This window comes from Diabrotica undecimpunctata, chromosome 8 (assembly GCF_040954645.1).
Source record: "Diabrotica undecimpunctata isolate CICGRU chromosome 8, icDiaUnde3, whole genome shotgun sequence".
Lineage (NCBI taxonomy): Eukaryota > Metazoa > Arthropoda > Insecta > Coleoptera > Chrysomelidae > Diabrotica > Diabrotica undecimpunctata.
The window spans coordinates 3,854,700-3,882,051 of NC_092810.1; the positions used below are offsets into that span (position 1 = coordinate 3,854,700).

The 27,352-nt window shown below is 32.3% G+C and overlaps 1 protein-coding gene across 1 annotated transcript; it reads right to left on the minus strand.

The window, feature by feature from the left end:
• Positions 1–1,321: 1,321 nt before the first annotated feature.
• LOC140449192 (glucose dehydrogenase [FAD, quinone]-like) lies at positions 1,322–26,620 on the minus strand. Its single transcript, XM_072542354.1, has 8 exons — positions 26,488–26,620; positions 17,624–17,829; positions 17,305–17,490; positions 16,287–16,471; positions 14,850–15,031; positions 4,834–5,261; positions 2,862–3,252; positions 1,322–1,639 (listed from the first exon to the last, which is right to left on the minus strand). Exons 2-8 carry the CDS (start codon positions 17,817–17,819, stop codon positions 1,372–1,374), a joined length of 1,836 nt encoding a protein of 611 aa, XP_072398455.1. The 5' UTR covers positions 17,820–17,829; positions 26,488–26,620; the 3' UTR covers positions 1,322–1,371.
• Positions 26,621–27,352: the final 732 nt, after the last annotated feature.

Sequence of the window (27,352 nt, forward strand, 5' to 3'; positions counted from 1 at the left end):
TAGTCCATATTCTTCGCTGCAGTCTGCTTATCTTATTCACCAATGTCTGTAGCTCTTCAGGTGTTTCTGCGATCAGAACGGTGTCGTCGGCAAATCTCAGATTGTTTAATCTAACACCATTTGCTCAGAGACTGTTCTATTCATTACGTCTTCGGAATAGAGATTAAACAGGGTTGGTGACAGTATACACCCTTGTCTCACACCTCGCTTTATTTCAATTTCTTCAGTGGTATTATTCTCTACTCTCACTACTGCTTTCTAATTGTAGTACATATTTGCTATTAGTCGGATGTCTCGTTTATCTAAATTCTTTTCTGTCAGGAGTCTGATTAGGTGATCATGCCGCACTTTATCAAAGGCCTTGTTGTAATCTATGAAACACATGAATACATCTTGATTTATGTCAAGACATCTTTGAGACATAACGTTCAGTGCAAACAACGCCTCTCTTGTTCCAAGTCCATTTCGGAATCCAAACTGGGTATTATTGATGTCCATTTCCAGTTTTCTGTGTACTCTAGAGTGTATAATTTTTAGGAATATTTTCAGTACATGGCTCATCAGACTGATTGTACGGTAATTACTACATTGTTTGGCATTTATCTTTTTTGGTATAATAACAAAAGTGGATAAAAGCCATTCTTGTGGTATTTTTCCTGATGTATAAATGCTATTGAAAAGTTCAACTAAAATGTGAATCGAGTCTTTTTCTATTAGTTTAAGGATTTCCGTTGGTATTTCATCTGGACCTGGGGCTTTACCATTTTTCATTCTTTTTAGTGCGTACATTACTTCTTCTTCCGTTATTTCTGGACCTTCGTCTCCTTGTATGTTACTTAGCTCAGATTGTTGTCTATCATCTGCAAAGAGTTCTTTAATATAGTTTTTCCATGTCTTCAACTGTTCTTTTAGTTCTGTTATTATGTTTCCGTTGACATTATACAGGGTATTTGGTTGCTTACGTTTTTGTGTATCTGCAAGTTCTTTCACTTTTTTATGTACATTAAAAATATCATGTTTTGCCTGCAATTGCTCTATTTCTTCACATTTTCTTTTATAAAAATCTTCGATGAAGTTAAATGTGTCGATATCAATTAAAGTAAATTGTATACTCACGCTTAATCAAGCCATTAAGAGCGATGCTGGGAATATTTATATTCCACTATGCATCAACAATTTACCCATATAAATTATCATCTTTCTTGTACTCATTGCGTCGAGTAAGGACGATAAATATATATATATATAAATATAAATATACGATATAATTATATATATGATAAGATGAAAAGAAGTTTTGTAATATCAATTAAAAAAATAATTCAAAAAATGCAGTTTATTTTATAAATAATTTAATGTACATAGTAGCTTTTATAAAATATGTCCCCATCTTCGATGGATAAAATTGGCGCATCTCTCGGCAATCATGACAGTTGGAGCATTAGTATTAGAGCTTGTAACCACAGGCATAGCCGAAGCGTCCGATACTCTCAAATTGTGAAGACCAATAACCCTAAGTTCTTGATCTACAACAGACCATACATCGTCAGTGGAACCCATACGGAGTGTACTGGCTTGGTGATTTTCTGGACCAGTGTCGTAGCGAACTGCACAACGCCAGTAATCATCAGAGTCAAAGCTGTAACATACAAAGTAAGCACTATTAATTTTTAAAACATACATGAAACATTTCTACTTTTAACTGAGATATTTTAGTATCTATATTAATAATTAAAGGACAGTAATGTCCATTTTCTTCTTTTTGGCGAATTTAATATTGAAAAGTAAGATAAAACTGTCAATCAAATTACCAATGACGGGGAAAAATATACAATAAAGCCCAAAATAAACAGTACTGAACGTGTAATTGTTCTATTGTTTTAAAAAAATACATATTGACACTTTATATTATATTCTAAATGAGCTCCTCCTCTCTCAATACAGACTTCATACCGATATTCCAGATTTCTCGTAATGTTATGGAATAAAGGTTGTCTCAAGTCCGCGAAGAAGGCTTTAATGACATCCTTTAACTCATTGATGGTTTTTGCTACCTGTTTAAAAACGGCAGTTTATGCCATGCCCCAAATATATGCGCCTGGAGATGTTAAGTCTGGAGAACGTACAGGAAAGGGGAAGTCAGTAAATCGTGAAATGAATTTGTTTGAAAAATGTCCCTAAAGAAATTGACGAAGTGACTTGCCTACCATTTTCTTCGATAAACTATGAACCGATGCTTCAGTTTCCCGAAACTGCACACCAGACACTCACTTTTGCGCTATGTTAAGGAACTTTTTAAACTTTATCTGGTCTGACAAAGCCTAGAAATCGATTTTTTATTAAAATATTTACATGGCCTGACAAATGAAAATGTGCTTCGTCTGAAAACCATACATTTTTCAAAAATTCAGAATTTTCATACTATAATGCAAGAATTCTGGCACAACATTTTACTCTACTGTGATAATCCCTGGGATGTAACTGTTGATGTACCAGAATCAAATACGAAAATGCACCCAGCTTCTTTAGGATTCTTTGCAAGGAAGCTCGTTTTAAGCCAAGATGCAATGCTGTTTTTGCTTGTTCTGACGTGTGTTGATGAGTGGTTCTGTTCCATTTGCAAGGAAAAAAGAATTCAAGACCTGATCCAATGCACCAAATGCCGTTCACGGAGCCACGAACTTTGTACAGCAAATTGGCATATTGGCAATTTTTCTCTATGCTTACAGCGCAAAGATTATGTCGCACAAGATGTGAAGTGCTTTTAAAAAGATTTGGTGTTATTATAAAATAAATGATAACTAAGCATTTAGAAAAGTTGGGTTTACATTTATAGCGCAAAGAGAAATTAATGTACTTACGTGTATTGGTCAGCACAGGTTCCATGAGTGACATTATCATAAACAAACTGCCATTTATCTTTTAAAGTTGGACTGCTTGTAAGCTGTTGAACAAGTCTGATAGCATCAATCAGTCTATCTTCATCTTCTTTCACCGTTAAGTAGTTTCCTACCATATGTGGAGGTGCAAGGGGATCGTTAGACTTAAGCGTAATTCTACCACGACTCTTTGTGTGTAAATTAACAGCACTAATAGAAACATGTTGTGGTTTTTGAGGATTAGCTGGATCAGCTGGTTCATCAATTTCACCGTCGGGGGAGCAAGTAGTTTGACTCAAAGAGAAGAACATTTGAATGTCTGGATCATCAGCGGTTGTATATTTAGATGGAAGTCGACTGGTAACAGCAAGTCCTAGAAACAATAAGAAAAGTCATATTCAATTTAAATTAAATGTAAAATAAGTAAGTAGACAAACTATAACAAAGTCAATAACTTACTTAACTAATATAATTAATTTACAATAATAAAATAATTTGTGTGTTGCAATTTTTAAATTATATATTTAAAAATTACTTATGACTTGTTTTAATCTGAATTTGTATCATTGGTTTACAAAATAATTTTAATTACTATTGTAAAAAATCAGCCAAAACCTTGAATACAGAACTTTAACCCTCCGTTAGGCACGTGGTCTACAACCGTAGACCACCTCTTTTCAAACACTTGTTAATCCCCCTCAACCCCCTGTGCGACCAAAGAATTATGTCGGGCATTGCCATGTTTGTCCTCGAAATTTAAACAAATCTTCTAGAAAGTCTTGTGTGAAGTGCGGAGCGTTTGCACGCAAAAACCACATGACAGAAATCTGCAATGATTGTTTTGCTGACTAAAAATGTGATGTTTTCTGTAATCCCTAATATAATTCTTCGTCATATAATTTTTTAATAGTACTTTTATTTATGTGGTTTTGGGTGACTTGAATATCCATCAATGATGACCCCCCCCCCCCAAGTAGCATCAGGAAACCTTCAAATATATCTGAACCTACTACAAGACTGGATGAATAGATGGAAAATCATATTATTACCAGTAAAAATAGAAGTCAAATACCTGGGAATGACATTTGATCAAAAGCTCACTTGGAAAGCACACATCTTGGCAAAAAAAATCCAAATCAACATGTCCATCAAACAACCACGTCACCAACAACAAATTGTCCACCAACAAATCCAAAAACACGTCAAATGAATTGGCTAACAGGGCGAAAATCACACTTATCTACAGATAATAAACTTCTCTTGTATAAATACATAATAAAGCTTATATGAACATATGGAGTGCAACTATTGGGCTGTGCAAAGCATTCTAATAACAAAATCAGTAAGAGAATTCAATCCAAAATACTCAGAATGATTTTCAACGTGCCGTGGTACGTTAGTAACAAAACACTGCATAATGACTCTGGTATATCGTTCGCTGAAGACGAAATCAGCAGACTAACAAGAACTTATTTAGAACATCTGCCAGCCCATCCCAATGAGGAAGCAAGACAACTACACCCCCAACCAGAAGTCAGACGAAGATTGAAGAGACAGTGGCCAACAGATTTTATTCACCAATTTCAATTATAATTTTAACTTTCGTTTCAATTTTAGTTTCAAATTATAATCCTACATTAATTTAATTTGTTATTGTTAGTATTGGGAGTGTTATGAGTACGTAATTTCTCCTCTCATGTATTTGCAACACTCACATTTACTAATAGCTTGTAATAGCAGATTGTAAATTTACAAATTTAATAAAAAAAAAGTGTTCAGAGGAATTTTCAGGAAAGTGTTCAAAGGAGGAAAATTTTCATAAATAATGTAAAATTTAACTTTTTTCTTATCAGCACTAAACAATATTAAAACCAAAATTAATAATTTTTTTAATATAAAGTCTTCCTTATCGGTCTTGTTTTTTTTCGTTTATCTACATTAAAAAAAAACTTACCTGAGCTAGCGAGAGGTCCAGTTCTTTTTGTAAGATAATCCTGTAAAGTTTGCCATGTAATAATTTTGGTATCAACTGTACTGTTAACCCAGTAATTCATACTGAAAGCTACATGGTTAGTTAAATTGTGTCCTACACCGGGTAAATTATGGATCTGTTTAATTCCAACAGCATCCAAAGCGTCTTTTGGTCCGACTCCAGATTGTAATAAGATTTTAGGTGAGTTCATTGTTCCGGCAGCTAAAACAATTTCCTTGTGAGCTTTCACAGTGAAGGTTTTATTGTTGTAAACAAATTCAACTGCGTAGGCTTTTTTGTTGTCGTCGAATAATATACGGGTCGCAGTGGAGTTTAACATCACGTGCAACTTTGGATTATTTCTTTGTGGTCTAAGGAAAGCTTTAGCCATACTAACTCTGGAACCGTCTCTAAAAATGAAATAAAAGCATTAGGAAATTGATATATTTTATAAATATGATATATTTTTGATGAAAATCATAGTACAAAAACTCTAATACCGTGAAAACCTAACGTTTATTATACTATTGTAGAGATGCAAGAGATTGTTGGTGTCTTTAAATATATATATAATGCAGTATGATCTTTTTCCTTTATAAATAGAGTATTTGAATATATAAAAGGAATTTATTTGATACACCCCTGGCTGGTACGTTGCAGCGACCTGAAGTTTGTTTACCCAAGTATATTTGAGAACTCATCTGGGAAAATTTTAATTGCGTAATTGTCGAGTTAGACTTTGCCTGAAACGATTGCCTGCAAAGTAAAAACTGGTAAGGGAAGAGACAAGTCTGATAACGAGAGATTGGCGTGGGGGTGAAAGCGAGGAAAACAAAGCAAGGTCTGACAGAGAGTTTCAAAAACTGGCAAATTTGCGCATAATTCCATAAGTTGTGGAGAAGAGGGTGACTTAAGCTCAAAATGCCATGTGGCAGTGTTTGTAAAATAAGTTAATCACCGTTTTGTTAGCTTTATGGGATTTTAGCGTGACAAAGGGATTTAATAACAGCGCTCATTTGTCTAGGTCTATAAAATATAGATATGCTGATTTATTGTACTCGATGGCCTTTTCTGTGATTTGTTTTAGTACAAATAAGGCGCCTACGCAGGATCTTTCGGATCTGAATCCTTGTTGTTCATCTGATAAAGTTGTTAGTTTATTGATTTTGTTGGTTAAGACTTTTGTGTTAAGCTTAAGTGTCTTGTTTAGTAAATGTATACCTCTATAATTGTTAGAGTATTCTTTATCTCCTTTCTTGAACATTGGTACCATTATGCTGTTTCTCCATGCGTCTGGTATCTTACAGTGCAATATTAGTTTTTGTGTAAGTTTTGTCATCTCAACGGTTATTGTTTTTTCTTCGTGTTTTAGAAACATGTTGGTTATTCCTTGGTCCTGGTTACTTTTTAATTTTGAGTGAAGTTATGGCCATCTCTACTTCCTGAAAACTGGTTTTTGTCTAATTGTCCAAACTGATATGTCGAAACAAATACAGACCTGGATAATTAAAGCGTGGTAGATAGTAAAAATGCCCCAGAAATTTGGTCAGAAAATACTCTTAGAAATGTCAGAAGTACAGTCGATTTGTTTGTAAGGATTATTACGTAATTACTTGCTTTGAATGTACAACAAATAATTTGTAAAATTATTAATTCTTTATTGTAGTTTACTAAAAATGTTAAGCATTTTAAAACTTTTAAATGTATTTAATAAATTTGCTGTATGTTTCATATACAGTACAAGTTTTATGTACAAATATTATTACAATATTTAAAGGGCAGCTTTGGGGTCACTATTGACCCCATTGGTATTACAATTGGAGTCAAAAAAATCTGGTATTATGAGGGTTAAATTTCTGAAAACGGTAGAGCTGAGATAGAGGTATCTTAGTTTTAACAATTTTACATGTGAAAGCTTGGAAACATCAAGTAATTCAAAATAAATTAAAGTTGAATAAAGGAAAATAAAAGTAATAGAGGCAGCAGAATGTGCATTCGCATACGACTCAATTATAAGTACGAGAGACAATAACAACATTATTCAAAATTATGTAATATCAAACAGAGGAAAAGTTAGAGAAGCATAAAGAAGAAATAAACATAATAACAAATTCAATCACAACAGCCAACGATAAAAATACCATGATAAAAATGATAAACAATATCAGTAGACAATAAACTGAAACCCAAGGATGTTAAGAACTTTTATTGAAGTTATACTTCTATACGCACGGTCGCCGTTGGAAATTTGCATGAGAGTGAATCTGTGAAACCATTACATATGTAAGATAATGAGTAAGAGAGAGACAGAAGATATATTTTCTCTCTCTTCCTCTCTTGAGAATAAAAATTTTCCTTTTGTATATATATTTAATATATATATTATATATATATATATATATATATATATATATATATATATATATATATATATATATATATATATATATAATATTGTATATATATAATATTATATATAATATAATATGTATTAATATTATAATTTATGTGATATGTTTTGTATTATTTAAAATTAAACGTTTATAATTATTTTAGACTTTTGTATTTCAAAATAATCACTGTTTTACCGAGAACTGTCAATTTTGAAATCCGTTAGTGTCATGTCTAATTGGCAAATCCTTTACGTGTTTGGTTCATACGCTGGTGGTTGTGAGTTCGAATCCCAATTATGAATTTCCTTTTTTATTTTTGAAATATTTAAAAACCTCACGTTAATCTTATTAAATATATGTAATATAGGCAAAAAACATAAATTTTAAAATAAAATGAAAATTTAAAACATAATCCGAGTTGTTGGCTTTTTATTTTTATCTTCGTAAAGTAAGTTACGTATATTGGCAGTTTTAAATACTTATGAATATTATATTTTAATTTGTATTGTATTATTATATTGAATTATGTTGCGGTGTATTTATTGTATTGTAATTTTTATATTAATAACAAAATAAACAATGAATTTTACTGCAGAGTATGTGTAAATTTTTTTTCCATTCAACTCCTTTTATACATATATAAAAAAAATATGTATTTTCATTAAAATATTGATACAATCCTTCATTTACTATACTCCTATTACAGGTCAAATGTTTATATACAGCAAACGATGCACCATATACCTATATAACTAATTCTTTTTCTCTTTCTGCTCTCTCTTACCTATAGCATTACATATGTAATGATTGTGCAGATTGACTCCTATATAAATTTTTAACGGCGAACGCGTGTATAGAAGTATAACTTCTACCGGCAGTCCCACTGGACTGCCACACCCGTTCTTTTTAATATTTTAAGATAAATGTTTATGAAATCGCTTGAAAAAAATCACTAAAAGCTAAATTATTAATAAAAGTTATCTCTAATGATTTTATCATTTAATTAAAATCGATTCAAGGGTAATAATTTTCGGATGTAGATAAAATATTAAATTTTAGACAATGATATAAGTAAGTACGTACTCAATGGATTTTATCAATACTTTAAAGTGTTTACTTCTAAAAATATTTAGGTATTTTGTAAACAAAAATCACATAATTTAATGACGGAAGCTTACATTGCATAAGTAAAACAGATATTAGATACCCCTAGCACATTTTGTGTAGTACTTGAAGATAAGACATCGAGAGCTATGCTTCAACTTTGAATAAATTACTAATCGTGATTAGACAAGTTGTCAATTTTATTAAATCTAAATAAAACTCTTCTAAATTGAATATTTTTAGAATTACGTCCAAATTCTCACGGGAATAATTTTGTGTATTTCAATTTTTTTTTCTTTTAGTTTGAATGACATTTCATTGTTTAACATTACCATTACAGCAAAAATCACAAGTAATTGCTACATGATAAAAGTTATAGCAAATTATCAAATGCCATCAACAAATCGCAAACTGACAGTTTTTGATAATCTTCATTACTAGACTTCGGCAAATATGCATATTGCATATTTTGCATATTGTGCATATTTTATGCAAATATTTTATATTTTGGCATATTTGTATAAAAGTTTGCATAAAGTCCATAAAAGTTCAGATTTTTATACTGTATTTGAAAATTTTTAAACATACCAATTTATTTCAATTCTTGTATAAAATTTTGTAGTCATTTTAATCAAGAAATGATCTAAGTACGTAATCTCTACAGGTACAAAACATTTACGATTTCAAAGAAGATCAATTTAAGTAGCCCTCAACATTCTTAGAAAGTCTCGGTCACTGAGGCATTCAGTTATTGGATAATCGCTAAGGGTTCGCTCATTTGCATTTTATGATCTAATCCCCAAATCTATCTACAATTTATTGTATCTTAACAGCAGGTAAACGGCTAATAGTTTTGTTCCTAATTTAGGGATTTTCCAAAATCTCCCAGTTTATTGAATTAGGTACCTAAACATTTCTAATTTGATGCTCAGATTTGTAAATCATTTTTGTTTTGATATTCAAAGCGTAAACACTCGTTGTGCGTAACAAAAAGGAAGATTGTGATTTTATAATGCCTAAAACAACCAGTGCTTCAACTTGGATTAAACCTTATAAAGAGCTGTCTATGGATATGGGAAAAATCTACTGTTCAGTCTGTGGCAAAATTGTATCTAATATTTTCTATTAAATATCTAATATTTCATACATACAGGGTGTTTCCAAATGACACTTACAACGTTTGACTGTAGATACTTCTCGAAAAATTGAACAAAACGATATAGTTAATGAGGGGTCAAACTTATTTACTTTTCGAGATACAGGGTGTTAAAATTAAAAAAAAAATAAATTCTTTTAGTTAATAACAATAACTTTAAAACCAATAAACGTATTTACTTGAAATTTAGTACTCGTAGGTTGTTTTTAAATGAAAAATAGCTTCCTTTAGTGAGAAAAAATTGTCCATGGTACAATACAATGGTGTGTATTTAGAAAAATTTTTCACCTTTACTTTTTTTTATGAAGTCAGCTATTCTAAAACACAATTATTTTTATTGTAATTGAATTAACAAAAAAAAACTTTTGTTGAATTTTAAAATAAGTTATATGATGTACTAATGGTTAGTAACAAAAACTAATTTATGGATTAATACTGCATTTAAAACACTTAGCGAGTGTTTTTTTTCCAAACCAGTTATTTGACTAACCAAAAACACCTTGTATATTTTTATATTTTAAAGGTTGGGTTAAAATAAAGGTTTTTATTTTTATTTATAGATAGCATGTGAGAAGAAATTTCAGATAGACCAACATGTGAGAACTGCTTCCAAAAAAAAGGAAAAATAGGAGGAAAACATCAAACTTCAATGGCTAAATGTTTCCAATCTACTTCAAAAAAATTAGATGAGCAAGAAACTTTTAATGAAGACTTGTGTCGCGCATTAGTGTCTGCAAACATACCGCTTTCAAAATTAGCAAATGTAAATTTTAGTTCGTTTCTAAAAAGATATTGCAAACTTAATGTTCCAAGTGATCGGTCTCTAAGAAGAAATAATGTGAACGGGCTATACTCGTCGGTGTTAATTAATATTAAGGAAGAAATTGCAGATAATTATTTTTACATATCTGTAGACGAAACCACTGATTCCTCAGGAAAGTATATTGCTCATTTATTGATTGGTGTTCTTAAAGAAGATACCTTACCAAAATCTCATCTTATTTCATGCCAGCAACTCGAGAAAACAAATGCTTTAACAATTTCGCGTTTTATACAAGAAACATTAGCAACTTTTTTTCTTCCGACAACTATTCCTTCTAATAAATTACTGCTTATTTTATCGGATGCTGCTCCTTATATGGTGAAAGCAGGACAAAATTTAAAAATATTTTTCCCAGATTTAATACATGTTACTTGTGTAGCGCATGGATTAAACAGAGTTGCAGAGGAAATACGAAAAAAGTTTCCTCTTGTAAATACCATGATATCCAGTGTCAAAAAAGTATTTCTTAAATCTCCTATAAGAATTCAACTTTATAAAGAAATGCTACCTAACATTCCTCTTCCACCACAACCTATTTTAACGCGATGGGGAACATGGTTAGAAGCAGCTAATTTTTATGCAGATCATTTTGTTAAAATAAAGAACATAATTGATACGTTAACAGATGAAAGTTCCCAATCTCTTTTGGATTCTAAACAAACTTTTCAGAGTAACTTGCTTCAACAAGAACTTTCATTTATAAAATCAAATTTTAGTTTTGTTCAAAAAACAATTACTCAGTTAGAATCACCAAAACTGTCATTGTTCGAAAGTACAGCATTAATAAAAGAATTTGCGTCATGTTGTCGGAACGTTAGAGGTAATATTGGAAAAGATATTTTAAAAAAATTTGAAGCTACTATGGAAAAAAATAAAGGTTACCATATTCTTTCTGAAGTAATCAGTGTTCTAGCTGGAAATATTTCGGAAACAATTAATTTAGAACCAAATGTTTTGGTTAGTTTGAAAAATGCTCCCGTTACATCAGTTGATGCTGAACGAAGTTTTTCCATATATAAATATATGTACTCAGACAGAAGCCACAAGTTTTTGTTAGAAAATTTTGAACACCACTTGGTCATTTATTGTTACCATAATTAATTCTAAATAAGTTTATTCATACTTAAAAATGATGTAGTTAATTAAAATAAATGTAAATCTTAATGAATAGTAGGAAATATTTAGTTATGTACACTTTTTTTTTTAAATAAAATTGTTACTATTTTACGATTTTTTTATTTATTTGTATGCATATTTTGTAAAATATTTGCATATTTTCGGGTAAACACGTGCATATTTATGAGCATATTTTCTACATTTTTATTTGCATATTTGCCGAAGTCTAGTTATAGCAAATTATCAAATGCCATCAACAAATCGCAAACTGACAGTTTTTGATCATCTTCATTACTATGAAAAATGAGATCCAAGTACTCTACATTGATTTGGTGTGTTATTTTATTGTCTCAGGTTTAGGTAAGAAACGCATTCTCATAATAGCTTTGCTGGATAGTTTTTTGGGCAGTCAATGAGCCCTCTTATTTTGAGTGTGGGCAAGAAGCCAGTGGTTAATTATAGTCGTTAATAAATATACAGATTTTAATAGTTTTAAGAGCGAAACAATGACTAAGGTCTTCTGTAAAGTTCCTAGTAATGTATTCTCCATCCAAGATAAATTATGCAAATTCATGAAAAAACAGATGCTTTACATTATTAATGTCAGATTTGATCTGGTAAGCTTTAAAATGGTTTCGATACAAAATTAAAACTCTCCTCCATGCTTCTTAGTGCTAATTCGTAAGTTTCAATTCGTACAGAAAATGTGGTAGCCAGAATTTGACAATTCATTATCTGAGTAATCTTGATTTAGCCAAGTTTCTACCAGAATGATTATATCATTACATCATAGTTCCATTTGGAGATGGAGGGTTAAAATTCATCTATTCTAGTACGTATACCCAAAGATTCTGATAATAAATAAAAATAGTGGTTACCACGTTTGGTTTTCTAGAGAAGGTTTTTAAGCAACTATTGAAAGTCTCTTTGTAAATTTAGTGGTTAAGTTAGAGTTTTTCTTTTGTTCTCGAGCACGCAACTTTGTTAAAACAGTTCTAAACTGTTCGTGTTGAGGTTTCATTTCATCGTAACCTAATATTATGCCATCTCCAACGCGATTTCGCTTACTAACCCTTTCTTCACCAGCGACGTATACATAGAGCTTGGAGAAAGTGCAACTGTTCCCAGTGACGTATATATACGTTCTCGAGTGAAAACCTTTTTAATACCATGCCGTTTGTATACGGCATCAAAGTTTTTTTGCACCTCTGCCAGCCCGATTGCCGCATCTATCCGGCATTGTTACAGTGCCATCAGCCCCAATCCCGTATTGGTACGTTCGAACATGCATTGTGATGAACCCACTGCCGTATTGATATGGCAACTTCTGATACACGGCGTTTCGGTAACTGCCGGTTATGGTCGGGTTTTTGGTTTATTTTTAGCATGCGTCTTGTACCGCAAATATCACGTTAGCACTGTCACTGTTGCAGTGCAAACATATTGTGACATTTGAAGAAAATGAGTTTAATTTGAAAAGATATATTTTTCATTTCTAATAATTATTTCAATAGTTACAACTAGTTGTTGTAATCGTTATAATTTAACAACTCGAAGCAGCGCCCTTATTTTAAATAGCTAGAGGTTCTTTCTGTTGTTTTGTTTGTCCAGTTGATCCAAGAGATTCATGTAAATAACAGGTAAACTTGTGTACTGCATCAGCATGACTCATAGCTCTTGTCAAAATCCATTACCTCTATTTATCCATTACCTTTGTTTCAAGTTTTGTATTTGCCTCAATCCAATCCCCTTGTTTCATTAATTTATCTACGACCCAGCTACCCCAATAAACCCTGAGTGAGAAAATCACTAGACTGACGTCTCGTGATTGAACTATCAAAATTTAATTTGCAAAAATTGCCAGGCAACAAACTTTTATACCAGTAGAAAATATTATAACATTTTTACTCTAAAAATTATGTTTGAATGGTAAATATTATATAATTTTATTTTATTATGCCATAAATGCTGGTAATAAATTTGCAAATGAATACACATTAGTTGATTTTATGTAAGAACATTAAATTACACTACAATAAAAGGTGGTCTATAAATAGCAGACATTTATGAAGGACAAAAAATATTATTAGTAACAAAAATATTAATTGACCGATAATCAGTATTTTCTAATATTTTTTTGGATACTAGTACTATCATATTTAACCAACCAAATGCTGATTCAAAACTTTTCTTTTATAAATATTTATTTTCAAACAACTGTAATATTTTAAAATTAGACTTTTTATTTTATTGTTAATTAATTCAGTTTTTGTTTTTGTTATAAACTGCATGTAAATATTTTTTACTTTTACCTTATACTTTTAATTTTAGGGACTTCCCATCTATGTCGAAATTTTACCAACAAAGCACAAAATTAATTACTCATTTTTGTAAAAATTATTATACTATGCTTATCAAGGGGTTGAAAGAGAGAACTGAACACTTACTGGACTTGGGCGTAGGGTAAGCAAATAAATTAAAATTCTTGCGAACCGCTACTCATGTTTTGGTTGGAGACTGAGTCGTGAATAAGAATTCCTTTATTTGGAGGACTGGGAGTTACTTACTACAAAATAGAAATCAAATAAATACAAAGATGTCCTGGGCAATACTACACAAGAAGATTCGTAAACTATTTAAAATAGGACGTCATTTAAAAAAATCCTCTTGTTGGTGAGAAAGAAAGGCTTTCCTTCTCTTGGAATTGGATACATAAAAAAGCACTATCCCACACAAACTTGGGACAAATCTTGGGGAGGTCAAACATCGAATTGGCTTTCAGGTTATCCTATAGTGGGCCTCACTTATCCCTCAGACACGCTGTTTATCAAATTTCATGACACAGAATACATCAAAAACCGGTGATTATCTCGCTTCATAAAGATTGCCACATTCGACAGCATTTGAGCCTTATCACCTTTATTTTAACCAAAATTTGCCGATTTTTGAAACTATCACCGAAAAAGATCCTTTCTTGTTTAGACCCCAATTCGTTCTCCCCGCTTCTCCGACCCTTAACTCCAACTAACCTTTCATTGTCGCCCTCTCTGTCTGTCCCCATCTAGTTTCTAACTACCAGCCAATCGGAACTCTTTTTAATTACGCTTTTGATTCAATAAAGGACCTTAAGAGTGCTGAGCCTTCAAATTTTTTGTGGGAATTTATTTAGTTAAAACGCAAATAGACTTTACGCAGTTATTATTATTTTTAGATGTCTCGCATAAATACCTGAGTAGGCAAAACTTTAGATTATTATTACGTACCAGCCAGGGGCGTACCAAATAAATTTTTATACGTTTTAAATATTCGATAGTTATAAAGGAAAAACTTATGCTACAATTTATGAAACTTAGTAGTTGGTTGGATAGTATTAGTTCACTGTTTTCAGTGAATAAAGTATACTTACTTAATGTATGACTGAGGATTAGCAAATCCAGTATAGTTTGCACCGTTTAAATCTTTAGAAATTGGGAAACCAGCTTCTGCAGCTCCCTCAACAAAGGCTTTTGCTAAGTCGTGTAAATAATATTGGTCAGACACAGTAACTGGTCCACTGTAACCGTGGTAGTGAGAATCGTATTCTGCAGGCTAAAAATGTATATATAAGTAAGATCATAATAACCTTAGCAAAAAATAAAGTTTTGTGTACAAAAAGTATTTATTGTTGATTTATATATCCTGGTTTTCGTTTCCGTTGTGAGGTATTTGTTTCTCCAAATTGTGTTTTTGAGACATCCTGCTGCTCTGTTTGCCATGTTTACTTGTTTTTGTACTTCTTCTTTCACTTTTCCGTAGCTTGACAGTTTTATTCCCAAGTATTCAGTTTCTATCACTTGTTCTATTATTTTGTTATTTACGACTAGTTTACATCGTCTCGGTTCCGCTGATATCACTATCGCTTTAGTTTTCTCTGTTGAGATCCCTATGTTGTAAATGAGCGCCGTATCTTCGAATTCTTTTATTAATCTTTGTAGGTCATCTTCATTTTCGGCTGTTATTATGACGTCGTCGGCGTAGCATATTATCCTTATTTCCTTTTCTCCCATTCTATATCCTCTTCTTTTTTTAACTTTCTTTATGATTTCATCCATTAACAGATTAAATATTAATACCATAGCTATGTTATCTTTATATATATTCTCAATGGTTTTTATTAAATCCAGTGAAATCCATTTTCATATAATAAATGTATCGCGTCCCGAATTCTCACCCTATCAAACACTTTCTTTAAATCTATCAGACACATATATGCTGGTTTGTTGTATTCCAGTGACTTTTCTTTTATTTGTCTTATTACAAAAACTGCATCTGTGCATCATCTTCCTGTCCGAAATCCTTGCAAATTCTCTTGCAGAGATATTCGTTCGTTTATTTTTGTCGCTATTATTCTTGTTGTCAATTTGAGTGTTGTATTTAATAGATTTATTGCTCGATAATTATTGGGGTCTTTCTTATCTCCTTTTTTGAAGAACATCACCATGATCGCTCTCCTCCATTCATCTGATATTTTGTTCGTGGTGATTATTTTATTAATAAGAAGTTTCAGTTGTCGTACAAGGTGATCACCTCCATATTTTAACTACAAAGCGAAATGGATGATACAATATATTATTTTCATACACTTTAAGAATGTGTTCAATAAATTGAAATATATGCATTCTTAAACATACATATAGATCACTAAATATATATTTAAGGAACCAATTATAACAGTTACCTAAAAAGAGAAATTAGTGAGATTTGTAAGCTAAATATAACGCTACAACCATGGTTCTTGAAATGTTGTGAAATAACGATAATGATCTTTTAGTATTAAATTTTTTTAATATTATAATGATATTACCTGTAAATTATGTTCGAATTTCTTAAAGAAAGGCAGTACGTCGTTCCAGCCCCAACCTTTAATGCCTTCCCCACGCCACCTCTTATCAAAATCTGGTGGAGTTCCTCTCGTGAACATCATTCCGTTAATAACAGAGCATCCTCCTAGTATTTTTGCCCTTAACCAAGTGCAGCTACCATTAGTTCCTACACAAAGAAAATAGAAAATGTTATCAGGTCATCTATTAATATGAGATTTAAAATCTCTAATTTATTTAAAAATTAGCTTGACCAGGAAATTTTGCTGATGTGATATAATAGAAGAGGGGCAGCACGACTTCTGGCTATTTTCCCATGTTAAATCCCATAAGAAATCGCTAAGGTCCATTCTGCTCATTTTGTGATGGGAGTAAAACGGCTCGTCGGATCGTGACGTGTGAGGTATTGTCGGAAATTGGAAGGGGTAACGAATACGTTAACACAAAAAACAAAGATGACGGCATTTCCAAAAGGATACTATGCTTGTTACGTCTAAACGGCTACGGAATATATAAATGATAGTTTTTACATAAAATAGGGTTGTTGTTTTTATTTTTATTATTATTAAGGAATAAAACCAACGAGTTAATTCAACAATATATTAAAGCAAGAATTGTAGCCAAATTAAAGGATTACTCGGCATCAGAGGCAGCAAAATTTTTTAATATAAGCAGAACCACAGTTTTTCTTTTAATAAAAATAGAGGCAACAAAAAACTCTCGAAAGAACACGAGGGCCTGGAAGACCAAAAATGTACTAAATTTAGGTATGTAAAAAATAAAATTAATATTTTGTAATATATATATCAGCATTGATAACAGCTTGCAGTCTTCGGTGCATCTGCGTGAAAAGAATTATGAAATGCTTCTTCAAAGAGCTCTTTCATCCAAAGTTACGACAGGAAAATTTTCTCTTTTATGATTTTGATATTATATACGAAAATAAATATATTCAATACTAAAATCTATTTTTTTTTTATTATAAAAACATTTTATTAATACCTTGACATGCCACAGGTTCATCGGAGGTACGATAGTCCCAGTCAACAATTGGGTTAGTGTAATATTGTAAAATCAGTCCAGGTACTTGATAGGTTTCAGGCTCGTCAATTCCAGCTTCTATAAGTAAGACTGAAGACTGCTGATGTTCTGCCAGACGTCCAGTTACAGCTGATCCACCACTTCCGCCTTAAAGTACATAAAAATATTCAAATAGAAATTATTTTTAGATTTTCCTATACTTTTTAGTGGAAAACGAAATTATATTGAGTTTTTTTTTTTAAGTCCTTTCGACTCACTCATATCTTCCATAAATACTTACCACCTATTACAATAAAATCATAAGATGCTTCAGGCTCGTGTCTGGCATGAACTCTTCCACAAACGTCTGATACATCGCACGTATTCCTGATTATGGCATCAACTAAACTCATAAAAACTATGAAGCTGCCTCCTCCACAATTGTTACCCAAATAGGGCCCATAGTATCCGGGATTAACGCAACCACAATCCGCCATTGTAGCTCAACTGAAACCAATTTAAAATGTCAATTAATTAAATTATGTATCCCTTGACTAAAAGCACTAAAAAGAATGAAAAATGGTAAAGCCCCAGGTCCAGATGAAATACCAACGGAAATCCTTAAACTAATAGAAAAAGACTCGATTCACATTTTAGTTAAACTTTTCAATAGCATTTATACATCAGGAAAAATACCACAAGAATGGCTTTTATCCACCTTTGTTACTATACCAAAAAAGATAAATGCCAAACAATGCAGTGATTACCGTACAATCAGTCTGATGAGCCATGTACTGAAAATATTTCTGAATATTATACACTCTAGAGTACACAGAAAACTGGAAATGGACATCAATAATACCCAGTTTGGATTCCGAAATGGACTTGGAACAAGAGAGGCGTTGTTTGCACTGAACGTTATGTCTCAAAGATGTCTTGACATAAATCAAGATGTATTCATGTGTTTCATAGATTACAACAAGGCCTTTGATAAAGTGCGGCATGATCACCTAATCAGACTCCTGACAGAAAAGAATTTAGATAAACGAGACATCCGACTAATAGCAAATATGTACTACAATCAGAAAGCAGTAGTGAGAGTAGAGAATAATACCACTGAAGAAATCGAAATAAAGCGAGGTGTGAGACAAGGGTGTATACTGTCACCAACCCTGTTTAATCTCTATTCCGAAGACGTAATGAATAGAACACTCTCTGAGCAATCCGTAGGTATTAAAATAAATGGTGTTAGATTAAACAATCTGAGATTTGCCGACGACACCGTTCTGATCGCAGAAACACTTGAAGAGCTACAGACATTGGTGAATAAGATAGCAGACTGCAGCGAAGAATATGGACTATCTTTGAACATAAAGAAAACTAAATTTATGGTAATATCGAAATCAATACAAAATGTCCAAAATTTATATTTACACAATGAAATTATCGATCGAGTTAGCAAATACAAATATTTAGGCACTTTTATAAATGAAGACAACGATAGCTCAGCAGAAATCAAAATAAGAATAGAAAAAGCCAGATCCATATTCACTAAAATGAAGAGAGTGTTCTGCGGAAGAGATTTGAGCCTTGAAATGAAACTTCGCCTGATGAGATGTTACGTACTTTCTGTGCTGTTCTACGGAATGGAGTCATGGACGTTGAAAAAGATTGATACCAAAAAATTAGAGGCATTTGAACTGTGGATGTATCGCAGAATCCTGAGAATATCATGGACCGAGAGAGTCACAAATGTCGAGGTCTTGAGAAGAATGAATAAAGAAAAGGAAGTCATATTTACAATCAAAAAACGAAAACTGCAATACTTGGGACACATTACAAAAGGCGAAAGATATGACCTGCTTCAAATAATTATGCAAGGGAAAATAGCAGGAAAAAGGTCCATAGGAAGAAGACGAAACTCCTGGCTAAAGAATCTACGGGAATGGTATAGCTGTAGCAGCAACGAATTGTTTCGGTCAGCAGTTTCGAAAATACGTATAGCCCTGATGATCGCCAACCTTCGGAACGAAGATGGCACTTTAAAGAAGAATCCCTTGACTATGTATTACCGAGATTGTTGTAAAAATAACACTTATATTAAAATTAATTTATTTTTCGTTTTCACAAATATTGGCTCGAATCTTATGTGACAGACTGAACTTCTTGCCTCAAAATATTTATGCCGTAAATACCTTATAAGGGCCTTGGGCTAAACTGACGACGCTAGCTTGTCGACTCTTTTTGATAAGATTTGGTTCAGGCAGAAAGAAATGCAGATGTGATTGTGTGTTCTCAAGTGACTAGCTGAACGTGCGGCTGTGTGTGCGGTACTCGTCGGTACCTAAGCCATCTCTTCGTCTTCAAAATGCAGGAAAATGTGCATTAGTTTCCGCTACATTCGCGCTCTCCAAAAACGCCAGTATAACAAGTAATAATGGTTTTGTAAATATTCTTTAGTTATTAAATGTGTAGTATTGCTTGATTACGCTTTATTTCTATCTAAGTACAACCTGATCAAACCAAACACATAAGGAATCATCGCCGTGAAGTCTGCTTACATATATCGAATCTAAAAGTTCATGGTCCTAAAATATTTGGTACTGTACATGCTGGGAAAAGGAATTTAATAAGCTTTCCCCCAACAATTGGTGGAGATTAGACAAAGTTTCATCAAAGAGGATAGCGAAAATATAGTCCCAATTATTTATTTAAATCAGAAAGACATGAATAATTGTTATTGGTTAATATCGATAACAGCAATATATATTTTTTAACAGCAATATATACTTTATAAAAGAAAGAGAATAAATAGATTTTGTTGACCATAAAATATAAATTTTTGGAAATGTGAAAGACTTAAATGAATCAATGACCTCCAACAAAACATAGAAGAAGCTCTTTCTTTAGACCAAGTAAATAGTGACCATCAACTTTCTTGACATCAACACAGATAAGACCAAATTTATGATAGTATCAAGGAGTCCAATAAATAATGAACAACTAACTCTTGGTGGACAGCAAATAGAGAGAGTGACAAAATATAAATATCTGGGAGCTTACATCAACACAGAATTAGATCCAGACCAAGAGATCCGGGTAAGAATAGAAATGGCAAGGGCAGCGTTCTTAAAATTCAAACAATTGTTCTGTGACAAAAATCTGAATACTGCGCTGAGACTGAGGTTTGTTGAATCTTACGTCTGGTCGCAACTATTGTAAGGGGTAGAAACATGGACACTAAAAGCGCAAATAGGTAAAAAGATTGAAGCCTTTGAACTTTGGATATACCGGAGAATGTTGAGAATTCCATGGACTGCCAGGGTCACCAATGAGGAAGTGTTGAGAAGGATGGGTCGAGACAAAAAATTGTTGAGAACGATAAAAGTACGCAAGACTGCATACCTTGGACACATACTAAGAAATAATAAATATAGTCTTCTGCAGGTCATCATGCAGGGTAGAGTCGATGGCAAAAAGGGAATAGGTAGAAAGAGGAAGTCATGGCTGCGAAATATTCGAGACTGGACAAACATGACTGTAGACGAATTATTCCACGTTTCAAAAGACAGAGAAGCTTTTAAAAATGTGGTCGCCAACCTCCGTTAATGGGAACGGCATAGGAAGAAGAAGAAATAGTGACCCTGAGAGCACTTGGATCTAAATTAAAGATAAGGTAATCGAGGCTGCAAAAGACATCTCTCAAATATGCAGAGAGATAGAGGAACATGGTTGTCGAAATGAATCGAGGGTCTTATTTCAAACTCAAAATCAAACTCCTTACCAAAGAATTTAAATCTCAAACGTGATCTGTAATAAATAATAAAGGTAATCTGAAGACCAATACTGACGAAATACTGGAAACATGGCGAAACTCCATTATTCCAGAGATTTGTGAGCTACCCACTTCCTTGTAACCGTTCCTGTTACTGTCTTTGCAATGCCGCAGAAGGGTTCCGGTCCAATAAATGGCATTGGTGAGCCTTGTTTGGCCATTTCATCTGCTTTTTCATTGCCCTGATGACCCTTGTGCCTAGGTACCCAGGCTATCGCAACCTTGCTACGGTCTCCTAGTTTATTTAGGGCATACACACAAACTCATACTACCTTAGAATTGACCTTTACATAATAGAGTGTCTTAAGGGCTACCTGATTATTTCTGAAGATAGCTACTGAACAGAACGTTCTTTCCTGCTTTTTTATTTCTTCCACGCAGTGATGGATTGCCGGTATTTCCGCCTGGAAAACTTTTACATCCGTATATAGACTAACCGGGAAATGTATAAAAGTATAAAGTGGTGGTAGATTCAGCAGGACTTCCAGCGATGCAGTAGGAGTTATTTTTAGACAAAGATAAAGCTTTGCAGCCAAACTTTTTCGCAACCATGTATTACTATCCTTTTTGCATTATTAAGAATAAAAATATTAAAATTCTTTTTTTGATATCTTAAAGCCACTCTTCTCTAAATTTTATATATAAATACATTTTGATGTCATTTTGGACTAGTAGGTCAAGAGCAGCAGTCAGATTGTGCTCGTGATCAGAAATATGGACAAATTATACTGGAATATATTGTATTAGACATGTCTATGACTAGAGTAGTTATAAGGAGTAAAAGTTGCGGTTTTGCTTGTTGCTCGTGATCGAAATAGTGTACCAAAATTTGGAAATAAGTAAGTCATAATCTAAGTAAGCAAAATCTCCAGGGGTAGATAGTTCCGTAGGGGAAAAAGGGGCGGCAGCGGCGAAAAAAAAATATGATCTGCTTTGTTTTAATTTTTGTTAACTCATTCAGGTTCTCTCCAAATTAAAAAAAAAACACCTCCGATTCGTTTCACAATAATAATATTGAGTTTGAGATTCCCGACCTGGATCTTGATTCGTCTTCAACTATTTCGCTCACCAATTCACACACAAAGACTTATGCTTCTTTTTCTCACACTGTTCTTAAAGTAGACTTCCCGCTTTCTATCTTAAAAACATAATGATTCAAATCTCAAGTCAATGATTCACTTTCAATTTTCAAGTCGACTGTCCTATTCTCCTCCTCTAGTACTTGCCAATCAACATTCATTCATACAAATTCATCCCACTACCAAACTTCAAATTTTCCTAATTTTAAATTTCAAGAAATCAAGCGTGTTTACTGTAATTGGTTTTCCCACAATCAACAGGATATGATATCGACTAAGATTTATTTTGTTTTGCTTCATGCAAATACCTCTTTGTAAAAGATAACATCTATTCATAGCATTACCTACGAAGAAAATAATATACAACCAATTATATATCTAACATTAATTTTGAATTCTTATCTGTTACAAAACTATGAATAAATATTTGTAAAATTTTAAACAATACTTTCTTACTTTCTATATATATATTTAGGGATTCTACAGTATTCACTGCCTTCCCTCGCTCAACCGTTTCCATCTCTCTCTGTTGTTCCATTCTCCATCGTTTAGTCCTCTCTTACTCATGGCGTCGTCTACTTCGTTCCTCCAGGATTTTCGGGGTCGTCCTCTTTTCCTCCTTCCTATGGGGCTCCATTCGGTTATTCTTTTTATCCATCTGCTGTCGCTAGCTCTTCTTACATGTCCATACCACTTTAGTCTTTTTTGTTCTATATATGTTAGTATGTCCGTTTCTATTGATGTTCTTTGCTTTATTTCGTCATTACTTCTCCCATCCATTCTTGTTACTCTGCAGCATCTTCGCAGGCATTCCATCTCTGTTGCTATTATCTTACTGCTGTTTTTCTTGTTTATGGTCCAATTTTCGGCCCCATATGTTATAATACTTCGCACTAATGTTTTATAAATCTGCGTTTTTGTCTTCATATTTAGGTGTCTATCCCACCATACTGAGTTAAGTTGTCGGATTGCTGTTCTTGTTTGTCCTAATCTTTGTGTAATTTCTTCCTCTGTTGTTGCCTTTTTCGTGATTATAAACCCCAGGTATTTGAATTTATCCTTTCCTTTGATTGTTACGTTGTCATCAATCTGTAGATCTTCTATGTCTTCTTCACTTGTAGATAGGTACTCTGTTTTCGCGAGGTTAATATCTAGGCCAGCCTTGGTATATTCTTCTTGTAGTTTCTTCATGATGTAGCTGAGGTCGTCTTGGTCTTGTGCAATCACTACTTGATCGTCTGCAAAACTTAACGTATATAGGTATTCGTTCCGTACCGGTACTCCCATGCCTTCGCATTTTCTTTTCCATGTAGTCAAGGCTTTCTCTAAGTATATTTTGAATAGGGTTGGAGATGTGGAACAACCCTGCAGGAGCCCTTTTGTTGTGGTGAAGTCTCCTATGATTCTTGTTCCCATTTTAATGGACACTTTTCTTACTTTCTAAATAATCCTAAATTGTTGTTTTATTCAAATGTTCTTAGAAACTATTCACTGTTTTAAATCCACTGTTTTTCGAAGAAAAAACATATTACAAATAAAAAAATTAGGTTATAAAATTTTAAAATTTATTGAAATATTATTTATAAACATGTAAAATATTTCCTGTAACTTCTTATCTATTTTTGAGTGCTATGTTTTAATTTTATGCGGGTGGTTGCACATAATTATTATTGTTTATATATTGGCTTTTACAGTATGTATAATTAAAAATTATCAGGTTTTTTAATTTATTAAAAACTTCCATTTCTATCCTTTGTTTTCGAGAAAGAGTTGATGTCACTATTTTAAAATAATTTTGTTTTAATTTATTTGTTATTTATTTGCCAGACGAATGGAAAAGCAGTGTATTAGTAGACCTGTTTACAAAAATAAGGGAGATGTACAACAATGGAAAAACTACAGTTTAGTTTAATTACAATCAAAATTCGACCATCACTTAGCAAAAGAATTACCAACTTCACATTTCCGGGTATTATGCATACCAATATTGATTATGCTCCCCCTTGGACCATACAAATTCCGTATTGTAACACAGATCTGTCAACTTATAGTAAGGACAACACCCCCTCATATCTTTTTCTTCAATACTTCTACAATATTAAAAATAAATATTTATCCTGTCAACTAGTTTATACCGATGCATTAAAAACACCTGAATTGGAAACATTAGGATCCGCCATTGTCACAGAGGATTCTGTGCTTAAGTTTTCACTGCCTAAGGACTACTCAATATATTCTGCTGGACTTTTTGCGATATCCAAGGCAGTATAATCAAATATACTTCAAGAAAAACTCTAAATTATAATCAACTTTGAAAAAACTTTATAGTTTATATTTTATATTAATCGGTATAATATATTATAGTGTATATTGTACCACCGCTAATAACCTTCTATGGTTGATGCAAGTTGTTCCAAAAAAAAAACCGAAATATCAGGTTCTCAGTTTGGCTTTATGCAAACTAAGTCAACAACAGAAACAATTTTTATTTTAAGGCAGTTGGTGAAAAAATACAGAAATAAAGAATCAAATGCTCGTATGGTATTATTTGATATTGAGAAAACATATGTCTTACGACACACCGTAGTGATATTAACTTATCTAAGCATACTTGTGCTCTTGCTCAACATGCTATTAACACTAATCACAAAGTGGACTTTAATGAAGTTAAGATTCTTGGCAACGAACGCAATCTCGTAAAAAGGCAGTTTTTGGAAATGTGTTTAATACTTAAACACCCTAACACTCTGAATAAGGGAACTGACATTAGTAACTTGAGCCAAATCTATCATGCATTAATATTGCAGAATTAGGCTTTACGATTTTTTACTGTAAAATTGTCTCCTAAGGTTTGTTTTTACATAATTTTTCACATTTAAATAAATTCAAATAAAATAAAATAACATTTTCTTACTTTACTTCACTTAATCAAGGTTGATATTCAACTAATATTTTATTGATTCCTTTATCAAGTTATATATTATATTATATATAAAATAATTTTTCAAGAAATAGTTTAGTAAATTTTTTTTAATTAACTGGATTCATAGAATTCTCATTGATTTCTCTGTTCCAAATTATTATGAACCTTGGACTGTTGGAAGTTGAATTAATCTGTTCAATAATGTTACCTAAAGTAAAAATTAAATTAATATTGAACTGTTGGAAGTGTGATCTTATGATCTTGTTATTTCTCGGCAAATACTTATTTTTTATATGTTTTTTATATACTTTTTTAAATTACATGTACAAAAACCACATGGTCTTTTGCAGTGCTATGTTTGAATCAAATTGTAAACTGTATCTAGTTTCAATTTATTGTTTATACAACTAATTATTGATGTCCATTATCTTAAGCTTCTTTACATTTCATATCATTGACTGCTACATATCTTTTTGAGGTAACATAATTATATTGACTTCTCTATGGCTGTTTGTAAGGCATGAGGGGCATTGTAATATTATATGTTATTGCACCTTCGTTATTTCTTCGACCGAACAGTTACTGGAAATGGTTTGACTATCAAAGGTTCTTAACATACGATTTTCCTGGCTTCGTAGATGATATTCCCTTGAGAATTAGATGGACCATTTGGTTTCAACATGACGAAGCAATACCGCCCGCTTTATACAATAAATGTTTTGCTTTTGCCAAATAATAACTACATCGACTGTTAGATTGAATACGGTGGTACTTTGGAATGGTCCCCAAAAGCTCCAGGACTAACTCCACTTGACTATTTTTTTGAGGTACATCAGGAATATATACAACTCACAACATGGGATTAAACTAATATTTGTTTACAAAGTTTCTTTGCTATCATTGAATGAGAAATTCTACATACATCTTGGAACATCAAAGTAAAATGCCAAAAATATAAATAGAAACATAGTCATATTTTACGCAGTAACACAGGTTTATAGTAAGAAAAAAAAAACTAATAAAGAAAGAAGAAAAAAAAAGAAAAAAATATTAGAATCAATGTCTGCAATCTGTCATCCAACCAGCTTATATTTATTATTTTATAGTCTTTGAAAGCTACCGTATATATTCTAAAATAAACCTCTTTATTAACGAATTGGCTTTCAAATCGTAAGAACTTGTCAAAATATAATTTTACAACAAACGAACTTAAAAATATAAAAAAAATTCGTATTTTCCATAATAACTAGGTCTTATACGAAAATTATATTCGATAATACAATATATTTTAAATCTTAATTTTATTTGTAACTATAACAATAACTCACCTGTCAGTTGCAATACACGAATGATAGCCACTTGCTTTTTTGTTTTTATATTATAGGTATTATCACAAATATATATCGCCGGCACATGCAAATTTGCATATCGTCACGATAATTTAAAAATGATCTAATTCTAGATTAGATTTTTTATTTGAATAAAAAGCTTCAATGGCTTATCGTTTTCTCGGTGTATTACTGTAATATATACAGTGTGTCTAAGTTTTATACTAATTAAGAAATATCTGTGCTTGCACGTCGAAAAAATTATTTTTTTAAAGACTCTTTATTACATAAGAAGCTATAATCTAATATAAAAAATAAAAAACAATGGCTTGAATGAATATAATAAAAGTAAAAAGTAGTTCCCCTCTGATTCTGGGATGTATTCGCCAGTAAGGGGGCAGGGCGAGCCACCCTAAATATAGGAAATAGAAAAAACGTATTATATATGCCAAAAAAGTATCGCATCACTTATAAAGTTACAAATATTTCTGACAGCGTTTGGTTAATATAGAGGCTGGAATAAATATTAAAGAGAAATTTGTAAATGCAGCTTACTGTTTAAAAAAAATGTTAGAGAGATCAAGTGGGTAGAATAATTTCCCTCATTGAAGACGGAAGGAGTCAGAGATATGTGGCAAATTTAGTGGGTGTAAATCAGTCGACGATATCACGAGTGGTAGGTAGTAAGGTACTGAGAGATTGGTATTAATGAGTGGCGAGCTGTAACAGATCGGCCAAGAGCAACTACGCATGTGGACAATAAAGTTTTAGTCCTTCAGGCTTTGCGTCGAAGACATGTGACTGCACGTCACCTTCAACATGACTTAGTCGAGACTTGAAATGTACGTGTGCCTTCAGAAACTGT